The following is a 24,907-nucleotide window of genomic DNA, read 5'->3' as shown; positions in this document are numbered from 1 at the left end:
GATTCAATACCCTTGTCTATGAGAAGAAAAAAGAGTCAACATACTATAGTGTAAGTCCTCTTCATAATACCTTGTTCAGTACAGAACACCTGTATTCAGTAACAGAATCCCTCAAACTGTAAAAAAAAAAATATATATATTTCATGATTTACACTGAAACAAGAGGACATGTGCTTTGCAGCATCCTTAAACACAAAATGTATTGTATTATTAATTCAATCAAGTATGTCTATTTGACCCTTGTAACCGCTTCCCGTCAGGAGGTTGTGTGAGAGTCTGTAAACTGTAAATGCATAAATAAAAATGAATAAATATTATATATACTCTATGTCAGCTTGAGACTTGATCTTTATTCTTAACAGTGCAATATACCCTTGTAGTGACAATGCTTTTTAGACAGGAAAAATATATTAGCGAGACGCTACATGATACCACTGACATCCCGGCTAAGGGACTTTAGCCATTCCACACACTGAGAAAACACAGGGAGAGCAGAGACAGTTAACAGAAATTTTTTAGAAGAAATATCAATTGTGTAACAGACGAAATAGAAATGAACAATCAAACACACGTAAATCCTTTGTTTCGATTTACACAAACTCCTAGTTGTTTTTAATCAGTATTTTTTTCCTGATTGGTCGGGCTACGACATGACACGGCCTGGGCTCCGCCCACACTGTGGGAACCAGTCACTTGATCGCACTTCAGCGGCCGGGATAGGAGGGTTTTAACCACTGAACCGAGACCAGTTTTACAATGTCAGCCATGTTCGACAGACAGAACTTTCTCCATTAGTACCTTATCCTACTGTTCTGAGATCAGTGGTAGAGGGCCAGCCCTGTTAGATGAACATTACTTCTCAACCAGGGTGGTTTTAACCTCAGTTCTGGGACCAGTTGTTCAGTAGTGTAGAGTATCACTTGAGGGGACAGTTGTTCTCCATCAAGGAAATGTTATTACCCCATGTTCTGAGACCAGTGGTACAGTGCCAGACATTTTAGATGGACAGTACTTCTCTATCAGGGTAGTTTTAAGTCTCTTTAACCACTGATCCAGGGCCCGTTGTCAGAGAGGAGATCTAGTCGATTCGGGTCAGTGTGCAGACAGAAGTAGTGTGACTTCCGACAGAGTACGTTGATCACATGACTGGAAGACGCCTCCTTCCCAAGGACTTAAGAGAGGGAGGAGGGGGTAGACAAGGAGGAAGAGTGGGTGGGTGCAGTGTGGGCGATATCTCTGCCCATCTCACTATCCCACTTCATTTCATCCATCCGGATGAGAGATGAGTCTCTCCTCTCTGAAAATCCTTCTATCCATCCATCCGTCTGTCCATCCGTCTGCACGTGTATGTATCTATGTGTGTGTGTGTGTTAGACCTGCACCCCTCTGCCGTGCATCTGGATGACCTGGGCTCTAAGGGTCTGTAAGGCAGACAGGATCTGTTTCTGGTGCTCCAGAGAGGTGATGCCTAGACTCAACACATCTCTGTGGAGAAGACCACAGCACAAAGACATCCGTTAGACTATACCAACTCATGATATTCAGATGCACAAGCACAAAAAGCAAGGCTTATGGCAAACACACACTTGTTTATGCATCAACGCTCGCTCGCACTCACACACGCTCATTTAGAGCCACTCACTGGACTGTCATACGGGCCACAGACTCCAGGTAGCAGTATCCTGCAACGGTGAAGTTGTCCTTGTAGCGCCCCATGTCCACCGCATCCAACCACTCCCCTACCGAGTTAAAGGAGGGGAACGAGGGAAGAGTCCGCTCTGCCAAGGAGATGGAGGAGCCTAGAGGGAGGCTTCCTAGCTGAGGGAGGGTTCTACAAAGAGAAGGGGAGAGAGATCAGGGAGAGAGAGAGAGAGAGAGAGAGAGATTTCAGGGAGGGATGCATGAGTCTATAATTATCATTAGCGGTAGTATTTCTACTCTGATATCAAAACTCAGTGGGACGTGGGGAACCTGCTTCGACAACATAAACAAACCATACCCATGTCAACCCACGTTGGCTAGCAGAATCTGTTACCTGTTAGCCTGTATGTTAACCCATGTTTAGCCCATGTTAACCATGGTTTGCAGTGGCCTATGTCCTACCTGCGTGCCAGTGTGGAGGAGCCGATGCCGTCAGGGCTGCGGATGTTCTTGCTGAGAGCAGAGTGGATCTGGCTGAAGGTGGGTCTCTCTGTCCTCTCCTTCTGCCAACAGTCCAACATCAGCTGGTGGAGGTGGGGTGGACAGTTCATAGGGGCGGGCAGGCGGAAGCCATCCTCTATTGCTTTGATCACCTAGGACGAGAGTAGAGAGGAAGGAGTGTTAACTTCCAGGGAGAAATGTTGATAGTGAACGATGACTCCGTCTTAGTCCAAAGTGGCTTCAGGACATCTCCTACAACACAATCACACTCAAACAATATCCCTTTACACAAGGTTCTCTCAAAGAGCTAACCCATCAAACAGATTGGTCCCCCATAAAGAATGCTCCTAAACACAACACTTCAAAAATATATTCTCTCCCAGTTTTCTAACACTGTGCTCCCTAGAAAAAGCTCACCTGCCAATAAAAATGTTGAAAATGTTCCCTTGAACCACATTCACCAAAAACACTGTCCTCTTCAGTTATATCCTGACCTCAATTTAACCAAACAGTGTTCAGAAAGTGTTTCTACATTGGCTAACATTTTCCATTTAATCAGAGCTAAAAAGCAAAGGGCATGTTAGAGCAGCATGTGGGCTTGGTGAGTTAATGGTGATATTATGTATCCGTTTAATGCATTAATATGTCAAGCACTCAGCCAGCTTGGCCTTTGACATTTCATCTGGAGAGTTTAGTGCTGTGAACATAGAGGTAGATACAAAGTCTGGATAGTAATAAACCATCACGGTTCAAGTCCTATCTGAGGGAGGGTTCATAGTCATTAATTTCAACATTACATGGTCGTCTATTTTGTTGTTTTATTGTTCAGTTTATGTGGAGCGTTTTCGTAAGGAGTCATTTTAGACAGCATATTAGCATGAACAAGCTGTTGGCTTAAAAGTTAACTTTGTGAACTCTGATGAACCCTCTATCTACTCTAATACTTGTAAATGCCCTTCATGATGCTGCCTTGGATCAAAGGCACTTTGAAATCACATTGTCACACTTTCCTCTTCAACAAAGTCTTACGCAACACTTTCCGCTGTGCTCGTCTGAAGTTTTGTTTTCTTCAAAAGTCAAAACAAAACTCTCTCTCGGAAAAGAAGGAGGGAGGAAGAAAGGAACAAAAACGTGAAAATACTACGCTTCTCTCACAAACCGGTGGTGGCGGGGTCCTATCGGTTGGACAATCTCCTCACCCTCCTAAAATAGCTACACTTTCATTTCCTTAAAAAAGAGAGCGTCGCTTTCTGCTGGGATTTTAGCCTTCCTCTAAGAGTGGGGCGCGTGGTGGCACTTTGGGACGGCCACTAGAAAGGGACGTGGTGTCCTTATGAGAAACAGGATTGGTCACGGAGCTGAAGTGGACTTATGCCAGAGATTTAGAGCCAAAATAGTATTTTAGAGAAGCACCTGTGGCTTTCCCTCTTTAATAAGATCTGAGCTATCCCAAGTCAAAGAGTTCACACAGTTTTAGAGGGAACAGAAGAGAGAGGGAGAGAGAGCAAAAGGGAAGAAGAGAACGTTTAAATAGAAATAATAGGTAGAGAAGGAAAAAGCACAGGGAAGGGGGTGAGGGAGGGGACAGAGATGCACATGCGGAGAGCGTGAGACAGACGGAGACGGAGAGTGAAGGAAGAGAGAGATGAGGGGATGCAATGGAGATAAAGAGCGAAGGGAATGAGTGAGAGAGAGAGAGACAGAGGAGCTTCAGATAGATGAGCTAGATAAAGAGAATAGAGGGGAGGAGAAGAGAAGGTAGAGTATAGAGAGAGAGCCAGTCACTCTACTCACGTCCTGGTTGCCCATGTCCCAGTAGGGCCTCTCTCCGTAGGACATGACCTCCCACATGACGATGCCAAAGCTCCACACGTCCGACGCTGAGCTGTAGCGGTGGTACTGGATGGCCTCTGGGGCTGTCCACAACACTACACTCTTCCCCCCATGCTGAGCGAGACAGAGAGAGAGAGATGTTCAACTCCACACTTGACATTGGACATCTTGTATGAACACGTTTCATGTAGCCTGCCTCGTCACTGCACTAGGGTCTACAGTTAAACATCCTACTACACTCTGCATCCCATATACTGCCTCAAAAGAACATTAAAACAGAAAATCTAATCTAATCAACCACTCAACAAAGAGAGAGTGAAAACAGAGAGAGAGTGAGAAAGAGAAACCACAGGGAAACCCTGATTCATTATAGAAACTATTTTAAATCAGTCCGCACTGCACACATCAGATTCAACACAAAGACGAAATACAAAGAACATACGCGATTAAACGCGAACCTCTCCCACCGGCTTCAATGCGCTTCTATAAAGACTTAATTGTCATTTTAATGTATGATTTTTTTTAGCATTTTCTATAAAATATGATTTTTAATGTATGATTTTTATAGCATTTTCTATAAAATAGGATTTGTATATTTATTAGGCGTAATATATTTAATCTGAGAAAATATCAGCCAGTTCTCTCAGCAGTGTGGTCTATATGGGTAAAGACTAAACAAGGTAGTGAATAACCTAGTACCTATCACAGTGAGTAGTCTCACCAGTGGTGAAGATGGCCTACATAACTATGGGTAAAGACTGAATAAGCTAGTTAACAATACGGTTTAAACAACAGTTCGTATCAGTCAGTCCCTCACCAGTGTGGTGTAGATGGCCTCTATGGGTAAAGAGTAAAGACTATACTATTTTTATTGTATAACTAGTAATATACTTTTGACTAATAATATAATATCAGTCAGTAGTCTCACCATTGCGCTGTAGATGGCCTCTATCTTGTCCTCTTGGAGGGGTCTGAAGCCGGACACCTTGCAGCCCAGGCTGGCGTTGACCAGTACCTTGTGGGCGGCAAGGCGGCGGTGGACGAAGCCCATCTCTGTCAGGTACTTCATCCCAGAGGCCACCCCCCCCAGCATGTTTATCAATTGGAGCACAGAGAGCTGGCCCTCGTGCTTCTGGGAGGGAGGGAGGGAGGGAGGGGGAGAGAGTGGGTTAGGACCATAGATATATATAATTAGGGTCCAATGTTTTCCAGAAATCCTGGTCGGAGGTTTCCGGATGTCCTGCTTTTTTCCTCCTGTTTCCGGGAATTTCTGGAAAACCTGGGAATTTTGGGAAAGTATTTGGCAACCCTAAATATAACACTGATATATTTAATTGTGTGGTTAGGACAGTGTTTCTCAAATGGTGGGTTGGGACCAATGATGTAGGAACACATATGAAATTGAATACACACTACCGTTCAAAAGTTTGGGGTCACTTAGAAATGTCCATGTTTTCGAAAGAAAATTATTTTTTTTGTCCATTAAAATAAAATAAAATAGATCATAAATACAGTGTAGACGTGGTTAATGTTGTAAATGGCTATTGTAGCTGGAAACGGCAGATTTTTAATGGAATATCTACATAGGCGTACAGAGGCCCATTATCAGCAACCATCAGTCCTGTGTTCCAATGGCACGTTGTGTTTGCTAATCCAAGTTTATCATTTTAAAAGGCTAATTGATCATTAGAAAACCCTTTTGCAATTATGTTAGCACTGCTGAAAACTGTTGTGCTTATTAAAGAAGCAATAAAACTGGCCTTCTTGAGACTAGTTGAGTATCTGGAGCATCAGCAATTGTGGGTTCGATTACAGGCTCAAAATGGCCAGAAACAAATAACTTTCTTCTGAAACTCGTCAGTCTATTCTTGTTCTGAGAAATGAAGGCTATTCCATGCGAGAAATTGCCAAGAAACTGAAGATCTCGTACAACGCTGTGTACTACTCCTTTCACAGAACAGCGCAAACTGCCTCTAACCAGAATAGAAAGAGGAGTGGGAAGCCCCGGTGCACAACTGAGCAAGAGGGCAAATACATTAGAGTGTCTAGTTTGAGAAACATACGTCTCACAGGTCCTCAATTGGCAGCTTCATTAAATAGTACCCGCAAAAGACCAGTCTCAACGTCAACAGTGAAGAGGCGACTCCGGGATGCTGACCTTCTAGGCAGAGTTGCAAAGAAAAAGCCATATTTCAGACTGGCCAATAAAAAGAAAATATTAAGATGGGCAAAAGAACACAGACACTGGACAGAGGAAGATTGGAAAAAAGTGTTATGGACAGACAAATAGAAGTTTGAGGTGTTCGGATCACAAAGAAGAACATTTGTGAGATGCAGACCAAATTAAAATATGCTGGAGGAGTGCTTGATGTCATCTGTCAAGCATTGTGGAGGCAATGTGATGGTCTGGGGGTGCTTTGGTGGTGGTAAAGTGGGAGATTTGTACAGGGTAAAAGGGATCTTGAAGAAGGAAGGCTATCACTCCATTTTGCAACGCCATGCCAAACCCTGTGGATGGCGCTTGATTGGAGCCTATTTCCTCCTACAACAGGACAATGACCCAAAGCACAGCTCCAAACTATGCAATAACTATTTAGGAAAGAAGCAGTCAGCTGGTATTCTGTCTATAATGGAGTGGCCAGCACAGTCACCGGATCTCAACCCTATTGAGCTGTTGTGGGAGCAGCTTGACCGTATGGGACGTAAGAAGTCCCCATCAAGCCAATCCGACTTGTGGGAGGTGCTTCAGAAAGCATGGGGTGAAATCTCTTCAGATTACCTCAACAAATGGACAACTAGAATGCCAAAGGTCTGCAAGGCTGTAATTGCTGCAAATGGAGGATTCTTTGACAAAAGCAAAGTTTGAAGGATACAATTATTATTTATATTAAAAATCATTATTTCTAACCTTGTCAATGACTACATTTCCTATGCATGTTGCTATATTTCCTATTCAAACTCATTTCATGTATGTTTTCATGGAAAACAAGGACATTTCTAAGTGACCCCAAACTTTTGAACGGTAGTGTACGTAACTTTGGACCCCTGGTGTGTCAAAATACATTTCAGTGCAACAGAGAACAAACTCAGTTATGAAGGATTAAATAACATAATGTGAGAAATGTTTTGTCTGTACTGTTCGTTATGTGGCATATAAGCCCAATGATACACTATATGCCTAGGGATTTATTTCATACCAACATCTTACGTAAAGTTTGGAAACTAGACCAGGAGTCATGGTGAGGTAAACACTGTGTTACAAGAGCACAAAAAGACATATGCACACACAAAGTATGCACACACACTTACCCTGAGGAAGGAGTCCAGGGCCCCGTTGGACATGCTCTCCAACACAATCATCATGGTGTTACCTGCACACACACACAGGGTTATCAGTATAGTCCAGTTGGCTCAGGGGCAGCAGTGGTTATGCACTGTCATCCTTCAGCCAGTGTGAGCAGAATGACCTCACACACACCAATAACCCTACACACACACACACACACACACACACACACACACACACACACACACACACACACACTCCTCACCCTCGCTGAGCGCAGGTGGCCAGGGTGTATCAACATAGTAAAGGGAGAGAAGACAGAAACAGGAGAGAGGGGGACAGTGGGAGTAGACACTGGGGTAGGAACGAGTGAATGGGAGAAGGGAAAGAAAAGACAGAAAGAAGAGGTGAGCTTTTATTGAGAGTGGTGGGAGAAGGAGGGAGAGATGGTGAGGGAGAGAGAGTAGTCAGGAGAAAGGCAGGAAGCTGTGACTCCCCTAGTGACCAGATGGTGTTTGTGTGCGCGTCAGACAGAGATGGAGCATAGTAACATGGAAACTGAGCTCTCTCTCTCTCACACACACACACACACACACACCTCTTGATTTTTGTGGCTGGGATCTAAGTGCCTCATAAATGGACACTATCAGTCCCCCTCAGGCCCCCTCTTTTGCAGTCAGACAGACAGACTGGAAGAGAGGAGAGGCAGACAGGACTGTTAAATGTATGTTTTAAGTAGCCCTATATTTCTGTTATTATGGTGCTACCACTCTGTTATTAGTAAGCCTGCACAGTAGGCTCACTGGAGATGGACCTGGCCTGAGTGTGATGGTGACTATGTACTGTGGTAATACGGTGAAGTAAACGTTGTTAAACTGGAACCTAGTCGTTGTGTCATTTTAAGTTAACATTGGTAGCAGAGGATGGCTAATAACTACAATGTGCCACCTCGCTTTGACGAGAAGAGGTCGTATGAAAAATTAACTTGGAATCGTTACAAATCTGGACGAGAAAAAGCAAGCACTTGCGGTGGTATTATCGCTTGAGGGAAGAGCGAGAGATACAGCACTGGAAATATCCGTGGAGGATTTGAACAAGGATGACGGTATGAGAACTTTGATCAGAGCACTGGATTCTGTGTTTCTTAAAGAAGAGAAATACTGTGCCTACGAGGCGTATTCAAACATTGACAAGGTTACTAGAGACATTACGGTTGCAATGACGGACTACATAATTGATTTAGAACAGAGGTACAATAGGATGCACAAGTATGACATGGTTCTCGCGGATGCAGTGTTAGCAGATACTGCCTGTCTGGATGGTAGGGAGAAACAGTTGGCTTTGACTGATTGTACTGTGCTGACTTTTGCGTCAAATGAAGTCGGCAATAAAAAGGATTGTGGGTGAAAAGACGTCTGTCACGCCAATAACAGATGGAATGCAAGTGAGTGACGTGACATATTACACTGAGTAGAGAAAAGGCGCCAACCAGTCATGTTCTCAAGACAACCAGACGAGGGCGCCATTGCCCGGCACAAATCCACTGGACAGGTATGGAAGGAGATCAAAATGTGCTATTTGTCAAAGCACTTACCATTGGGTTAAAGACTGTCCTAATAAAAATTAACAAGTTAAACTAACAGAGGAAAATGTAAACACAGAGATGGAGTAGTGTAACATTACACTGTTTTCAAAATAATCTGCTTCTGAGATCTTCATAGTTGAATCCTTAGGATCTGCTGTGATTGATACTGCATGAACACACACAGTGTGTGATGCAAAGTGGCTTGATAGCCATGTCAGTGAACTAAATATGAAATATGATTGACACACCAAGCAACAGAGCTTTCAAATTTGGAAATGGGAGAGTCGTCCATTCTACCAAGAGAGTCAAGATACCAGCAAAAATTGGTCAGACTAACTGTCACATTGAAACAGAAGTGGTCCCTGCAGATATCCCCTTTCTATTAAGCAAAGCTTCCCTCAAGAAGGCAGGGGCTGTACTAGACATAACAAATGACAAGGCAGTGATGTTTAAACAACCAGTGACCCTTGAATTTACTACCTCAGGCCACTATTGTATAAACATTTTAGACAAAGACATCACACTGAGTCCATGTAAAAATGAGATTCTGATGGACACAGAGCACATGGAGATTCTGACAGTCACAGAGAACATATGTACAATGATCTACATGAGCTAGGACCAAGTGTGTGGTACCTTCACACGTTTCAGCGCTGGAAGCATTGTGAATACAATTCCTGGATAAGTGTGCATGGCCCACCACAGAAATTGTAAAGTGACAATGGAGGAGAATTCAATAATAATGAAATAAGAGAAATGGCGGAGAAATTCAACATGGAAGTAAAGCCAACTGCTGCATACAGTCCATGGAGCAATGGACTTCTGGAGAGACATAATCAAACACTCACAGAGATCATGCTGAAAGTGAAGCAAGACAATGGATGTGACGGGAAAACAGCCCTAGATTGGGCTTTGATGGCAAAAAACTCAATGCACAATGTTCATGGCTACAGCCCACACAAACTAGAGTTCGGGCAGAACCCTAATCTTCCCTCTGTACTGGTTGACAAGCCACCAGCACTAGAAGGGACCAGTGTGATTGCATGGGTGGGACAGCACTTTTCAGCACTACATGCAGCGAGAAAAGCGTTCACTGAAGCAGTGTGTTCAGAGAGAACTCGCAGGGCTCTGCGTAAACAGCTTCGACCCACAGATGAGAAGTACGAGACTGGAAACAAAGTGTACTACAAACGAGTTGACTGTCAAGAGTGGAAAGGACCGGGAGTAGTCATTGGCCAAGATGGTGTGGTGATATTTGTGAGGCACGAAGGCACCATTGTCAGGGTGCATCACTCAAGATTGCGGAAAGTAAATGATCAACAAGCTGGAGGGGCTGTTGCTGAGAATCAGCCTCCTACTGAAAATGACAAAAAGGACACATTAACAGACACAAACCTACCAGATGTCGCATCCAATGATATGGACACAAACTGACACAGGAAATGGAGCAGAGACCTTCAACCATGACACAGGTAATACTGTTGAGGGTTCAAATTAGGAAACGATCAACAACAGCGACATGTGTTAAGACAACATGGTTGTTCCAATCTGAAAACTGGAAAACTGTTAAATACATGGACAGAGAAAGTGGTATTCCACACACAGCAACAGTAATTGGACGCGCAGGAAAAGCCAAAGGTGGGTGTGTACCCTTAAAGAATCCTTAACTGGAATAGTGCCAAAAGCATGTCTAGTTGTTGGAGGTTTTGAGGAGCTGGCTGCTAAAGAACTCCCAAAAGACTCACTGAGTCACTCAGATTGCTGCTGACAGTGATCTGCCAGAAAAAATGGAAACTTCATTCCATAGACATCAAATCTGCATTTTTGCAGGGAACAGAGCTGTCAAGGGACATTCACATCTGACCTCCGCCTGAAGCTAAGAGCGAAGGAACACTGTGGAAACTAAAAAAGTGTGTGTATGGCCTGGCAGATGCATCACTCTACTGGTACATAAAGTCAAGGCAACAATGCTGTGTACAGGTGGGAAAATGTCACAAGTGGATCCTGCAGTCTTCTATTGGCTTGATCAAGATTGCAATGTGACTGGAGTACTTGCCTGTCATGTTGATGACTTCATCTGGAGTGGCTCATAGACCTTTGCTACAACTGTGATTCCACACCTCAAAGTTGTTTTCCTGGTCGGCCACAAAGGAACAAACAGCTTGCTGACTGTCTGAGTAAAAAGGGAGCATCCGGTCTTGTGCTCCTAAAGGCTCTCAGTAATGGAAAGTGGCAGCTTGAGTAATAAAAACCATTTGTAATGGGGAACTTAAATAATACTTGGAACATTTAATTATTTTGTTGATGTTTTATTTGTCTATAAAGAAAAGTGGGAGTTTGTTAAGTTTATGTTTTAAGTAGCCCTATATTTCTGTTATTATGGTGCTACCACTCTGTTATTAGTAAGCCTGCACAGTAGGCTCACTGGAGATGGACCTGGCCTGAGTGTGATGGTGACTATGTACTGTGGTAATACGGTGAAGTAAACGTTGTTAAACTGGAACCTAGTCGTTGTGTCATTTTAAGTTAACAAGGGCTACACTATTACACTATTACATTACACCGTCACTCGTTCTATCACATCAGACGTCTATGTTATTATGCAAGACTAACATACAGAACTACTGCTTCACACTCACTATCTAACTAACCTATCACTACAACACTCCACTACCATGTCCCACATTTAGCTAGCAGCACGTCTCGGTCTCTCTAATGACCCTCCCTGCAGCGCTGCAGACCTCGGATGGAGGGATGGAGGGAGAAAGGAGGAGGGAGAGGGAGAGGTGGTGGGGGCTGACAGGTGGGCTGTGGGGGTGGAAGGGGTTGAATGGCGGGCTAGTGGGGGGTAAGCAATGCAATGCAGGTGATTTGCAATCTGAGGGCGGTCTGTGTGTGAGTTTGAATGACTGTGTATGCGCGCCCGTGTGTGTGAGCACGCGCATGTGCGAGGCGGTGGGGTGTGTGCGAAAGTGGGTTTCAGAGTCCCGCTGTGTCTCTAGCACCAATTACCGTATCCAGCACATCTGCTGCAGACAGTGTGTGTTCAGGCAGGCAGGCACCGCTCCCATCCAATCCCATTCCTCCCTACCCTGGTTCTACCTCACCTGACTCACACGCACCCTGCCCTCTACAGTACCCCTCTGAAACGCTCTAAACCTCTCCTCACCTACCTTTCTCCATTCTCTCCTTTTCCATTTATCCTTTCCCTGCAGGACCTCAACTGCTGTCTGTGTCACGTAGTAATCGTATGGGGTTTGTGCGTTCTGTTCAGTGGTGGAGGAAATCTTATTAGTTTTTCAGACAGTCGCCCCCTATAAAGCATAGTAAATAGGAGCTAAGTGTAAGTGCATAGGGGCTAGGGGTTCATTTGTGATTTAGGTAACTAGCTCACCGCTGGTGATGACCCCCTCCAGACGGACGATGTTGGAGTGGTCAAACTGTCCGAGAATCCCGGCCTCGCTGAGGAAGGAGCACCTCTGTTTCTCTGAGCAGCCGGCCCTCAGCGCCTTGATGGCCACCGGAAGCTCCCGCTTACTGGGCAGCTTGAGACAGCCACGACACACCTCCCCAAAGTCACCTGCAGGTGGAGACACATAGAGAAGGTTAGAGAGCGGACTACAGTACTGGTTTATCAGAGAGAGAGGGGGAGAGAGAGAGAGCTGGAGAGAGAGAGAGAGAGCTGGAGAGAGAGAAAGAGAGCTGGAGAGAGAGAAAGAGAGCGGGGGAGAGAGAGAGAGAGATAGAGAGAGAGGGGGGAAGAGAGAGAAAGAGAGAAAGGGAGAGAGGGCGGGGGAGAGAGAGAGCGGGGAAGAGAGAGTGCGGGGGAGAGCGAGAGAGCGGGGGAGAGAGAGAGCATCGAGAGAGAGAAAGAGAGCGGGGGAGAGAGAGAAAAAGAGAGAGAGGAGGAGAGAGAGAGAGCGAGAAAAGGAGACAAAAGACAGGGCAAACAGGGAGGAGTGAAAATTGGCAAAGAAAAAGAATACTGTCTCAGTACCTGTGTGCACGATTCTCTCTATCTTGATGCTGGAGTTGTCTAGTTCTTTGGCAAAGGCGAGGACAGCCTGCACCAGGTCCTCACAAGTCGCTGGGTCTATGTAGGTCCTCCGGGTCGGGATCTTAACTGTGGGACACAGACAGTCAAATAATATTACAACCTGCACAATCTACCACAACACCACAGAAATTACAAGTCAGTCCTATTTGTGAATCACAAAACCGTATTGACAATACTAAGGCACGCAAAATAAATCACATAATTCGTTTGACAACTACTGTATGGATGGTGTTTTAAAATGTGAATACATAATTTGTCTCGTCACCCTTTTCTCACCTATTGAACTATTTGAAAAAGGAAAGAAAAATGGGAATCAACCACATCACTAATTATTTGTGCATCGCACATTTCCTCGAGACAGAGTAGCTCAGTTCAAGGGGTTTGTCTATTAGACTTCAGAATTGTTGAGAAAAAAGCTAATCATCTTCACAAGGAACTAGGGCAGGAAATAATTGGCAGGAAACAGAGGAAATGCTGAGGTAAAAGCCTTTGAGTGTCCCTTTGTTGCTTTGTTAGCAGAGTTTATTTCACAAAAAGCAACCTAAAAATACCTGCATCAAAAGGAGGTGATATTCAGTTCCTATCCCACAAGTATCTGTGAACTCACACTAAATGTCTGTCCTGTGGAACTCTTGCCTTCTAACCTGTACTAAATGATTTGATCTGTACATGCTCCCTTTTATTGAGCATCTTCTGTAAATGGTGAGGCTCAGTGACTTTGTCACTAGTGATACATTTTATTCTCTGCCCTAAGTCCATTACTAGTCACTAAACCCTACTCAACCCTGACTAGCCCCTAAGCCTTTAACTACTATGTACTAGGCCCTAAGCCTTTAACTACTATGTACTAGCCCCTAAGCCTTTAACTACTATGTACTAGCCCCTAAGCCTTTAACTACTATGTACTAGGCCCTAAGCCTTTAACTACTATGTACTAGCCCCTAAGCCTTTAACTACTATGTACTAGCCCCTAAGCCTTTAACTACTATGTACTAGGCCCTAAGCCTTTAACTACTATGTACTAGCCCCTAAGCCTTTAACTACTATGTACTAGGCCCTAAGCCTTTAACTACTATGTACTAGCCCCTAAGCCTTTAACTACTATGTACTAGCCCCTAAGCCTTTAACTACTATGTACTAGCCCCTAAGCCTTTAACTACTATGTACTAGCCCCTAAGCCTTTAACAGGTAAGCCAGTTGAGAACAAGTTCTCATTTACAACTGCGACCTGGCCAAGATAAAGCAAAACAGTGCGATAAAAACAACAACACAGAGTTACATATGGGGTAAAACAAACATAAAGTCAAAAATACAACAGAAAATATATATACAGTGTGTGCAAATGTAGTAAGTTATGGAGTTAAGGCAATAAATAGGCCATAGTGCAAAATAATTACAATTAGTATTAACACTGGAATGATAGATGTGCAAGAGATGATGTGCAAATAGAGATACTGGGGTGCAAATGAGCAAAATAAATAACAATATGGGGATGAGGTAGTTGTGGGCTAATTTCAGATGGGCTGTGTACAGGTGCAGTGATCGGTAAGGTGCTCCGACAACTGATGCTTAAAGTTAGTGAGGGAGATAAGAGTCTCCCTAAGCCTTTAACTACTATGTACTAGGCACCTAAGCCTTTAACTACTATGTGGCCCATAACCAATGACCAACACGTTTACACTCTAGCCAATACACTGGAACCACTAGCCAATGGACTCTTAGCCTTCAATACCTAGTCTTTGACCGCTTATGCCAATGTGGAGTCACCCCCCGGGACAAGACTAGTTCTGGGTAGAAGTTACCCTTAGAAACAGATCTAGGATCAGGATAAACCTGGATAAATCTGACTTCTAACCATTACTTGATTATTCTGAGGATTCAAAACCAGTGGTACTTAGAGCCTACTTCTACCAAAGAGGCAGTGCCTTCCCAGAAGCCTTTGGGCCAGACTGGTTCTGAAATATGATTACAACTCTAAATCGACCAGGTCTCGACTCACTGTCTCATAAAGGCTTATTGATCACACACACACACACACACACACACACACACACACACACACACACACACACACACACACACACACACACACACACACACACAGACACAGACACAGACACAGACACACACACACACACTAAAGTCTGATTGCAGAGCAAATTAAAGCTTCTCCATTCCAGCTGGCCTGTGTTGAGTGGAAGGATCGAATACCCTCTTTTCCCGAGCAATGTTTTTTTTAACCACACAAGAAAATCTCTCAGTGGAGGAGTTATTACTTTTATTTAAAGTAGGCCAACACCAGTCTTGATTCATTCTGCTCTCCCTCCCTCTCTCCCTCCCTCTCTCTCTCCCTCCCTCTCTCTCTCTCTCCCTCCCTCCCTCTATCACTCCCTCTCTCTCTCAATTCAATTCAAATTAAGGGCTTTATTGGCATGGGAAACGTATGTTATCATTGCCAAAGCAAGTGAAGTAGATAGTAAACAAAAGTCAAATAAACAATAAATATTAACAGTAAACATTACACTCAGAAGTTCCAAAAGAATAAAGACATTTCAAATGTCATATTTATATATACAGTGTTGTAACAATGTGCAAATAGTTAAAGTACAAATGGGAAAATAAATAAACATAAATATGGGTTTTATTTACAATGGTGTTTGTTCTTCACTGGTTACCCTTTTCTGGTTTTTCACCCAGTAGAAAAAAAAGTTCACCCATTTTTAGTCATTTAGCAGACGCTCTTATCCAGAGCGACTTACAGTTAGTGAATACATTTATTTTTTTTATACTGGAGTTTATCAAAATTGGGTTTGTTTTTTAATTCTTTGTGGGTCTCTGTAATCTGAGGAAAATATGTGTCTCTAATATGGTCATACATTTGGCAGGAGGTTAGGAAGTGCAGCTCAGTTTCCACCTCATTTTGTGGGCAGTGTGCACATAGCCTGTCTTCTCTTGAGAGCCAGGTCTGCCTACGGCGGCCTTTCTCAATAGCAAGGCTATGCTCACTGAGTCTGTACTTAGTCAAAGCTTTCCTTAAGTTTGGGTCAGTCACAGTGGTCAGGTATTCTGCCACAGTGTACTCTCTGTTTAGAGCCAAATAGCATTCTAGTTTGCTCTGTTTTTTTGTTAATTCTTTCCAATGTGTCAAGTAATTCTCTTTTTGTTTTCTCATGATTTGGTTGGGTCCAATTGTGTTGTTGTCCTGGGGCTCTGTGGGGTCTGTTTGTGTTTGTGAATGGAGCCCCAGGACCAGCTTACTTAGGGGACTCTTCTCCAAGTTCATCTCTCTGTAGGTGATGGCTTTGTTATGGAAGGTTTGGGATTCCCTTCCTTTTAAGTGGTTATAGAATTTAGCGGCTCTTTTCTGGATTTTGATAATTAGCGGGTATCGGCCTAATTCTGCTCTGCATGCATTATTTTGTGTTTTTCATTGTACACTGAGGATGTTTTTGCAGAATTCTGCATGCATAGTCTCAATTTGGTGTTTGTCCCATTTTGTGAATTCTTGGTTGGTGAGCGGATTCAATTATTTTTAGCCAGATCCTAATTGGTATGTCAGATTTTATGTTCCTTTTGATGGCATAGAAGGCCCTTCTTCCCTTGTCTCTCAGATCGTTCACAGCTTTGTGGAAGTTACCTGTGGCGCTGATGTTTAGGCGGAGGTATGTATCGTTTTTTGTGTGCTCTAGGGCAACGGTGTCTAGATGGAATTTGTATTTGTGGTCCTGGCAACTGGACCTTTTTTGGAACACCATTATTTCTGTCTTACTGAGATTTACTGTCGATCTAGGTGCTGCTGTAGGCCCTCCTTGGTTGGTGACAGAAGCACCAGATCATCAGCAAACAGTAGACATTTAACTTCAGATTCTAGTAGGGTGAGGCCGGGTGCTGCAGACTGTTCTAGTGCCCTCACCAATTCGTTGATATATATGTTGAAGAGGGTGGGGCTTAAACTGCATCCCTGTCTCACCCCACGACCCTGTGGAAAGAAATGTGTGTGTTTTTTGCCAATTTTAACCGCACACTTGTTGTACATGGATTTTATAATGTTGTATGTTTTTCCTCCAACCCCACTTTCCATCAATTTGTATAGCAGACCCTCATGCCAAATTGAGTCAAAAGCTTTTTTGAAATCAACAAAGCATGAGAAGACTTTGCCTTTGTTTTGGTTTGTTTGTTTGTCAATTAGGGTGTGCAGGGTGAATACGTGGTCTGTGGTACGGTGATAAAAATTTGACATAAATGCCAATTTGACATTTGCTCAGTACATTGTTTTCACTGAGGAAATGAACTAGTCTGCTGTTAATTATAATGCAGAGGATTTTCCCAAGGTTGCTGTTGACGCATATCCCACGGTAGTGGATTACCACTGAAAACACTGCTACTCCTGCTGCTCTCTCCTCGTCTGACCATGTGTTCTCGCATACCCCGAGAGCATCTGGTCAAGTGGACATTCTCAATTTTTCCCCTGACCCATCTGTCTATCTCCTCATTTGAATTCCATGCTGTCACAGTCACTAGCCCATTTCAGCTTAATATCCTTGTCATCTATCGCCCTCCAGGTTCCCTTGGAGAGTTCATCAATGAGCTTGACGCCTTGATAAGTTCCTTTCCTGAGGATGGCTCACCCCTCACAGTTCTGGGGGATTTCAACCTCCCTACGTCTACATTTGACTCATTTCTCTCTGCCTCCTTCTTTCCACTCCTCTCCTCTTTTGACCTCACCCTCTCACCGTCCCCCCTACTCACAAGGCAGGCAATACGCTTGACCTCATCTTTACTAGATGCTGTTCTTCTACTAATCTCACTGCAACTCCCCTCCAAGTCTCCGACCACTACTTTGTATCCTTTTCTCTCTCCCTCTCCTCCAACACTACTCACTCTGCCCCTACACAGATGGTAATGTGCCGTCGCAACCTTCGCTCTCTCTCTCCCGCTACTCTCTCCTCTTCCATCCTATCATCTCTTCCCTCTGCTCAATCCTTCTCCCTCCAATCTCCTGATTCTGCCTCCTCAACCCTCCTCTCCTCCCCTTTCTGCATCCTTTGACTCTCTATGTCCCCTATCCTCCCGGCCGGCTCGGTCCTCCCCTCCAGCTCCGTGGCTTGATGACTCATTGCGAGCTCACAGAACAGAGCTCCGGGCAGCTGAGCGGAAATGGAAGAAAACTAGACTCCCTGCAGACCTGACATCTTTTCACTCCCTCCTCTCTACATTTTCTTCATCTGTTTCTGCTGCTAAGGCCACTTTCTACCACTCTAAATTCCAAGCATCCGCCTCTAACCCTAGGAAGCTCTTTGCCACATTCTCCTCCCTGCTGAATCCCCCCCCTCCCTCTCTGTGGATGACTTCGTCAACCATTTTGAAAAGAAGGTTGACGACATCCGATCCTCGTTTGTTAAGTCAAATGACACTGCTGGTCCTGCTCACACTGCCCTACCCTATGCTTTGACTTCTTTCTCCCCTCTCTCTCCAGATAAAATCTTGCGACTTGTGACGGCAGGCCGCCCAACAACCTGCCCGCTTGACCCTATCCCCTCCTCTCTTCTCCAGACCATCTCTGGTGACCTTCTCCCTTACCTCACCTCGCTGATCAACTCATCCTTGACCGCTGGCTATGTTCCTTCCGTCTTCAAGAGAGCGAGAGTTGCACCCCTTCTCAAAAAACCAACACTCGATCCCTCCGATGTCAACAACTACAGACCAGTATCCCTTCTTTCTTTTCTCTCCAAAACTATTGAGCGTGCCGTCTTTAGCCAACTCTCTTGCTATCTCTCTCAGAATGACCTTCTTGATCCAAACCAGTCAGGTTTCAAGACTGGTCATTCAACTGAGACTGCTCTTCTCTGTGTCACGGAGGCTCTCCGCACTGCTAAAGCTAACTCTCTCTCCTCTGCTCTTGTCCTTCTAGACCTGTCTGCTGCCTTTGATACTGTGAACCATCAGATCCTCCTCTCCACCCTCTCCGAGCTGGGCATCTCTCACTCTTGGATTGCGTCCTACCTGACCGGTCGCTCCTACCAAGTGGCGTGGCGAGAAGCTGTCTCCGCACCACGTGCTCTCACCACTGGTGTCCCCCAGGGCTCAGTTCTAGGCCCTCTCCTATTCTCGCTATACACCAAGTCACTTGGCTCTGTCATATCCTCACATGGCCTCTCCTATCATTGCTACGCTGACAACACACAACTAATCTTCTCCTTTCCCCCTTCTGATAACCAGGTGGCGAATCGCATCTCTGCATGTCTGGCAGACATATCAGTATGGATGACGGATCACCACCTCAAGCTGAACCTCGGCAAGACGGAGCTGCTCTTCCTCCCGGGGAAGGACTGCCCGTTCCATGATCTCCCAGAGTGCGAAGAGCCTTGGCGTGACCCTGGACAACACCCTGTCGTTCTCCGCTAACATCAAGGCGGTGACCCGATCCTGTAGGTTCATGCTCTACAACATTCGGAGAGTACGACCCTGCCTTACACAGGAAGCGGCACAGGTCCTAATCCAGGCACTTGTCATCTCCCGTCTGGATTACTGCAACTCGCTGTTGGCTGGGCTCCCTGCCTGTGCCATTAAACCCCTACAACTCATCCAGAATGCCGCAGCCCGTCTGGTGTTCAACCTTCCCAAGTTCTCTCACGTCACCCCGCTCCTCCGCACACTCCACTGGCTTCCAGTTGAAGCTCGCATCTGCTACAAGACCATGGTGCTTGCCTACGGAGCTGTGAGGGGAACGGCACCTCCGTACCTTCAGGCTCTGATCAGTCCCTACACCCAAACGAGGGCACTGCGTTCATCCACCTCTGGCCTGCTGGCCCCCCTACCTCTGCGGAAGCACAGTTCCCGCTCAGCCCAGTCAAAACTGTTCGCTGCTCTGGCACCCCAATGGTGGAACAAGCTCCCTCACGACGCCAGGACAGCGGAGTCACTCACCACCTTCCGGAGACATTTGAAACCCCACCTCTTTAAGGAATACCTGGGATAGGATAAAGTAATCCTTCTACCCCCCCCTTTACTCCAACCCCCCAAAAAAAATAAAAAAAAATAAAAAATACATTGTAAAGTGGTTATCCCACTGCCTATAAGGTGAATGCACCGATTTGTAAGTCGCTCTGGATAAGAGCGTCTGCTAAATGACGTAAATGTAAATGTAAATGTCAAATTTGTCCCCACTTTTGTGGATTGGGGTGATCAGTCCTTGTTTCCAAATATTGGGGAACATGCCAGAGCTAAGGATGATGTTAAAGAGTTGAAGTATAGCCAATTGGAATTTGTGGTCTGTATATAATTTAATTAAGGATACCATCAACACCACAGGCCTTTTTGGGTTGGAGGGTTTGTATTTTGTCCTGTAGTTCATTCAATGTAATTGGAGAATCCAGTGGGTTCTGGTAGTCTAATAGTTGATTCTAAGATTTGCATTTGATCATGTATATTTTTTTGCTGTTTGTTCTTTGTTATAGGGCCAAAAAAATTGGAGAAGTGGTTTACCCATACATCTCCATTTTGGATAGATAGCTCTTTGTGTTGTTGTTTGTTTAGTGTTTTCCAATTTTCCCAGAAGTGGTTAGTCTATGGATTATTCAATTACATTGAGCTGATTTCTGACATGCTGTTCCTTCTTTTTCCGTAGTGTGTTTCTGTATTCTTTTAGTGATTCACCATAGTTGGGTTGAGACAGGGATACAGTTTAAGCCCCACCCTCTTCAACATATATATCAACGAATTGGCGAGGGCACTATAACAGTCTGCAGCACCCGGCCTCACCCTACTAGAATCTGAAGTCAAATGTCTACTGTTTGCTGATGATCTGGTGCTTCTGTCCTTTGCCACAAGCGATTGAGGGGAAATTAACGGATATTAAGACTGCATGACTGTACAAGAAACACACGACGAGATGCATGTAGACCCACCAAAGAGGGATGAAACTGCTTCATGTCATTCACATCGCACAGTCTAACTGATGGTTAGATGGGCAGCAACATATAGCATGCTAGAAGGGCACCACAGAGACTTAAAATTTATAATTATCAATGGGGAGGCGGGGGAAGTGTGTATGTGTGTGTGCTTACAGTGGCTTGCGAAAGTATTCCCCCCCCCCCCCCTTGGTATTTTTCCTATTTTGTTACCTTACAACCTGGAATTAAAATAGATTTTTGGGGGGTTTGTATCATTTGATTTACACAACATGCCTACCACTTTGAAGATGCAAAATATTTTTTATTGTGAAACAAACAAGAAATAAGACAAAAAAAACTGAAATCTTGACCGTGCATAACTATTCACCCCCCCCAAAGTCAATACTTTGTAGAGCCACCTTTTGCAGCAATTACAGCTGAAAGTCTCTTGGGGTATGTCTCTATAAGCTTGGCACATCTAGCCACTGGGATTTTTGCCCATTCTTCAAGGCAAAACTGCTCCAGCTCCTTCAAGTTGGATGGGTTCCGCTGGAGTACAGCAATATTTAAGTCATACCACAGATTCTCAATTGGATTGAGGTCTGGGCTTTGACTAGGCCATTCCAAGACATTTAAATGTTTCCCCTTAAACCATTCGAGTGTTGTTTTAGCAGTATGCTTAGGGTCATTGTCCTGCTGGAAGGTGAACCTCCATCCCAGTCTCAAATCTCTGGAAGACTGAAACAGGTTTCCCTCAAGAATTTCCCTGTATTTCGCGCCATCCATTATTCCTTAATTCTGACCAGTTTCCCAGTCCCTGCCGATGAAAAACATCCCCACAGCATGATGCTGCCACCACCATCCTTCACTGTGGGGATGGTGTTCTTGGGGTGATGAGAGGTGTTGGGTTTACGCCAGACATAGCGTTTTCCTTGATGGCCAAAAAGCTCAATTTTAGTCTCATCTGACCAGAGTACCTTCTTCCATATGTTTGGGGAGTCTCCCACATACCTTTTGGCGAACACCAAACGTGTTTGCTTATTTTTTTCTTTAAGCAATGGCTTTTTTCTGGCCACTCTTCCGTAAAGCCCAGCTCTGTGGAGTGTACGGCTTAAAGTGGTCCTATGGACAGATACTCCAATCTCCGCTGTGGAGCTTTGCAGCTCCTTTAGGGTTCTCTTTGGTCTCTTTGTTGCCTCTCTGATTAATGCCCTCCTTGCCTGGTCCGTGAGTTTTGGTGGGCGGCCCTCTCTTGGCAGGTTTGTTGTGGTGCCATATTCTTAAAATTTTTTAATAATGGATTTAATGGTGCTCCGTGGGATGTTCAAAGTTTCGGATATTTTTTTATAACCCAACCCTGATCTGTACTTCTCCACAACTTTGTCCCTGACCTGTTTGGAGAGCTCCTTGATCTTCATGGGGCCACTCAGAACAGGTGTATATATACTGAGATCATGTGACACTTAGATTGCACACAGGTGGACTTTATTTAACTAATTATGTGACTTCTGAAGGTAATTGGTTGCACCAGATCTTATTTAGGGGCTTCATAGCAAAGGGGTTGAATACATATGCATGCACCACTTTTCCGTTATTTAGTTTTTAGAATCTTTTGAAACAAGTTTTTTTTTCATTTCACTTCACCAATTTGGACTATTTTGTGTATGTCCATTACATTAAATCCAAATAAAAATCCATTTAAATTACAGGTTGTATTGCAACAAAATAGGAAAAATGCCAAAGGGGATGAATACTTTTGCAAGGCACTGTATGTGTGTGTGTCTGTGTGTTTTAAGTGTGTGTAGATGTCTGTCCGGCTTGTGCACGTCTGAGAGAAAGAGTGTGTGAGCTCGTCAGCTGTTGGCGTGTCTTTGTTTGAGCAGATTTAATTACCAGCCACATGGCTGCAGCTCATTATACACAAAGCATACACACACACGCATACAAGCACAGACACCTGCACAGAAGCACACAGACAGACACACAGACAGGCACACACACCACACACACACAGGAAAAATGGCAAACCGCCCACAATCTGTCAAACAAAGCCCTTCACAATGGTTGGTGGAAGAACAGAGACACGGGAAACTCAAAAAGTTTGCGGCAAACATTAAAATCCTTCCTACTCGGGGGACAGCAAATCATCTGTCTCCCTGTCTCCTTATTTCTCCTTCGTTGTCTTTGTTCCATCTATCAATTCCCTTCTCCCCATCCCCCTCACCCTCCATCTCTCTCTCCCTATTCATTTCAATCTCTCTCCATCACATTCCGCCTCACACACCATCTAATGGACTGTATCAGTGTGCTCAGTGTAGCCTAAACGCGCACACGGAATTAAGTATTAATGGCCACGCACAAGTAATCTCTCTGTCACACACACACACACACACACACACACAGAGGGAGAGTGTGTCGCCGCAGTTACTCACATTGGAAGTAGAGTTCTTCGTCTCCCTCTTGACTGGCCTTGCTGTATCTACACTGTCTGCAGGGAGGGAACAAACAAACACAGAGATATAAAACATCACTAGCTATATAAAAATAGATGATACAAGTCTTCAATTCCTCTTAAAATGAGAACAATATGTTTCTGGACATCAGTGAATTGGAACTTGGATCATTGATAGAGCCCCCTGTTGTTCAGTGGAACTGGCTGGACAAAACTCACTTCTGAAACTGGGCATTTCCTGTGGAAATCAAACCTGCTTTGTTTGAGTGGACACACATGGGCAAACGCACTCATAGTTTGCGCACACGCCTTCAAATACGCATTTGAGGGATTGAGATGAGGCCAGAGGCCTTGATGAAGTGTTACAATTAGAGTCTAAGGGAGTCAGAAGCAGGGCCATTCATAACAGGTCGTAAAGAAGCATTCAGCGATTGAGTGGTCTCTAATTCACAACCAGTTTGAAACAAAAGAATGGCACAGGATCAAATAGAGCTAAAGGCTAAATATGTGCATAAACATATAATAAACACAGGAGGCTGGTGAGGGAAGGACATCTCATAATAATGGAGTGAATGGAATGGTATCCAACACATGGAAACCATGTGTTTGATGTATTTGATACCATTCCAACCATTACTACGACCCCGTCCTCCCCATTTAAGGTGCCACCAGCCGCCTGTGGTGTACAATATACAAGAGAGTGCGAGTGCACGTCATTGTTTTTGGGTGATTGCAACTGTGCATTAGTGTGTATGTCTGTTGTGTGTGTGTGAATGCATGTCTGTGTGTGTGTGTGTGTGTCTGGCTGTCTGCCGTGTGTGCGTTGTCTGTGTGCGTGTCCTTGTTTGTGTCTGTTCATGTGTGTTAATGCGCACGTCAAGCCGTATCACCAGTGCATGCACACACAGTGCGATGGGAAAGACAGGTTTGGAGGGGAGGCTGACATACACAGACTCTTAAACTGCAGGGCCAGAGAGAGAGAGAGAGAGAGAGAGAGAAAGAGGAGAGAGGAGTGGGGAAAAATAAGACAACGAGCCTTTAGGGCCAATCTGTCAGGACCAACCAGCAGACACATGCAGAGAGAGAGAGCGAGAGAGAGAGAGAGAGAGAGAGAGAGGGGGCAAGAGCGCAAAGGGCATACAACAGCCCCTAGCCCCTATACCTGCACATTTCACAGGTCTGAAAGCACGGACAGGTGTAAGCTCCATCTAGCTCTCCAATAGGTTAAGCGGAGCCTCCACCATAATGTATCAATTGTCATCTGTGAAATCCAAATGGGAAGGGGCTAGGGATCCAAATGGAACCAGGCCCAAGGTCTATTTTAAAAGAAAAAGTATTATTATTTAACCTTTATTTTGACAGGGAGTCAATGCCGAGACCAAGGTCTCTTTTCCAGTTGAGCCCTGTTTAGCACCACAATAAGCATCAAAATAGTATACACGTTAAAGTACACACACAAGGAGAGGAGGGGGCAGCTTCATTGTTTCATCATCTCTCTGTCTAGACTGGGGCGGTGGAGTTGGACTGGGTCAGGCAGGAAAAGAATGAGGGAGAAAGAGTGGAAGAATGGGTGAAGGGAAGAAAGGAAAAAGGGAGGAACAGGGGAGAAGGGGGGAGGAGTGCAGACATGCCTGTACCTGGGGGTTGACAGCTGTGTGTA

The 24,907-nt window shown here is 44.7% G+C and overlaps 1 protein-coding gene across 1 annotated transcript in view; it reads right to left on the bottom strand.

Moving 5' to 3' along the window:
* Positions 1-1,181: 1,181 nt before the first annotated feature.
* LOC121586380 (ephrin type-A receptor 7) overlaps positions 1,182-24,907 on the bottom strand; it is a 167,956-nt gene continuing 144,230 nt past the window's right edge. The window contains exons 9-17 of the mRNA XM_041903006.2: positions 23,228-23,283; positions 12,844-12,969; positions 12,241-12,426; positions 7,285-7,346; positions 4,904-5,107; positions 3,937-4,089; positions 2,104-2,294; positions 1,643-1,831; positions 1,182-1,485 (exon numbers count right to left, since the gene is read on the bottom strand). Of these exons, the coding sequence (XP_041758940.1) occupies positions 1,371-1,485; positions 1,643-1,831; positions 2,104-2,294; positions 3,937-4,089; positions 4,904-5,107; positions 7,285-7,346; positions 12,241-12,426; positions 12,844-12,969; positions 23,228-23,283 (1,282 nt within the window). The 3' untranslated portion in view covers positions 1,182-1,370. The remainder of the gene's footprint in view (positions 1,486-1,642; positions 1,832-2,103; positions 2,295-3,936; positions 4,090-4,903; positions 5,108-7,284; positions 7,347-12,240; positions 12,427-12,843; positions 12,970-23,227; positions 23,284-24,907) is intronic.

This window comes from Coregonus clupeaformis, chromosome 17, assembly GCF_020615455.1.
Source record: "Coregonus clupeaformis isolate EN_2021a chromosome 17, ASM2061545v1, whole genome shotgun sequence".
Classification (NCBI taxonomy): domain Eukaryota; kingdom Metazoa; phylum Chordata; class Actinopteri; order Salmoniformes; family Salmonidae; genus Coregonus; species Coregonus clupeaformis.
Note: the sequence above shows the minus strand (reverse complement) of the source record. Positions and strands in the feature narration are given on the sequence as shown.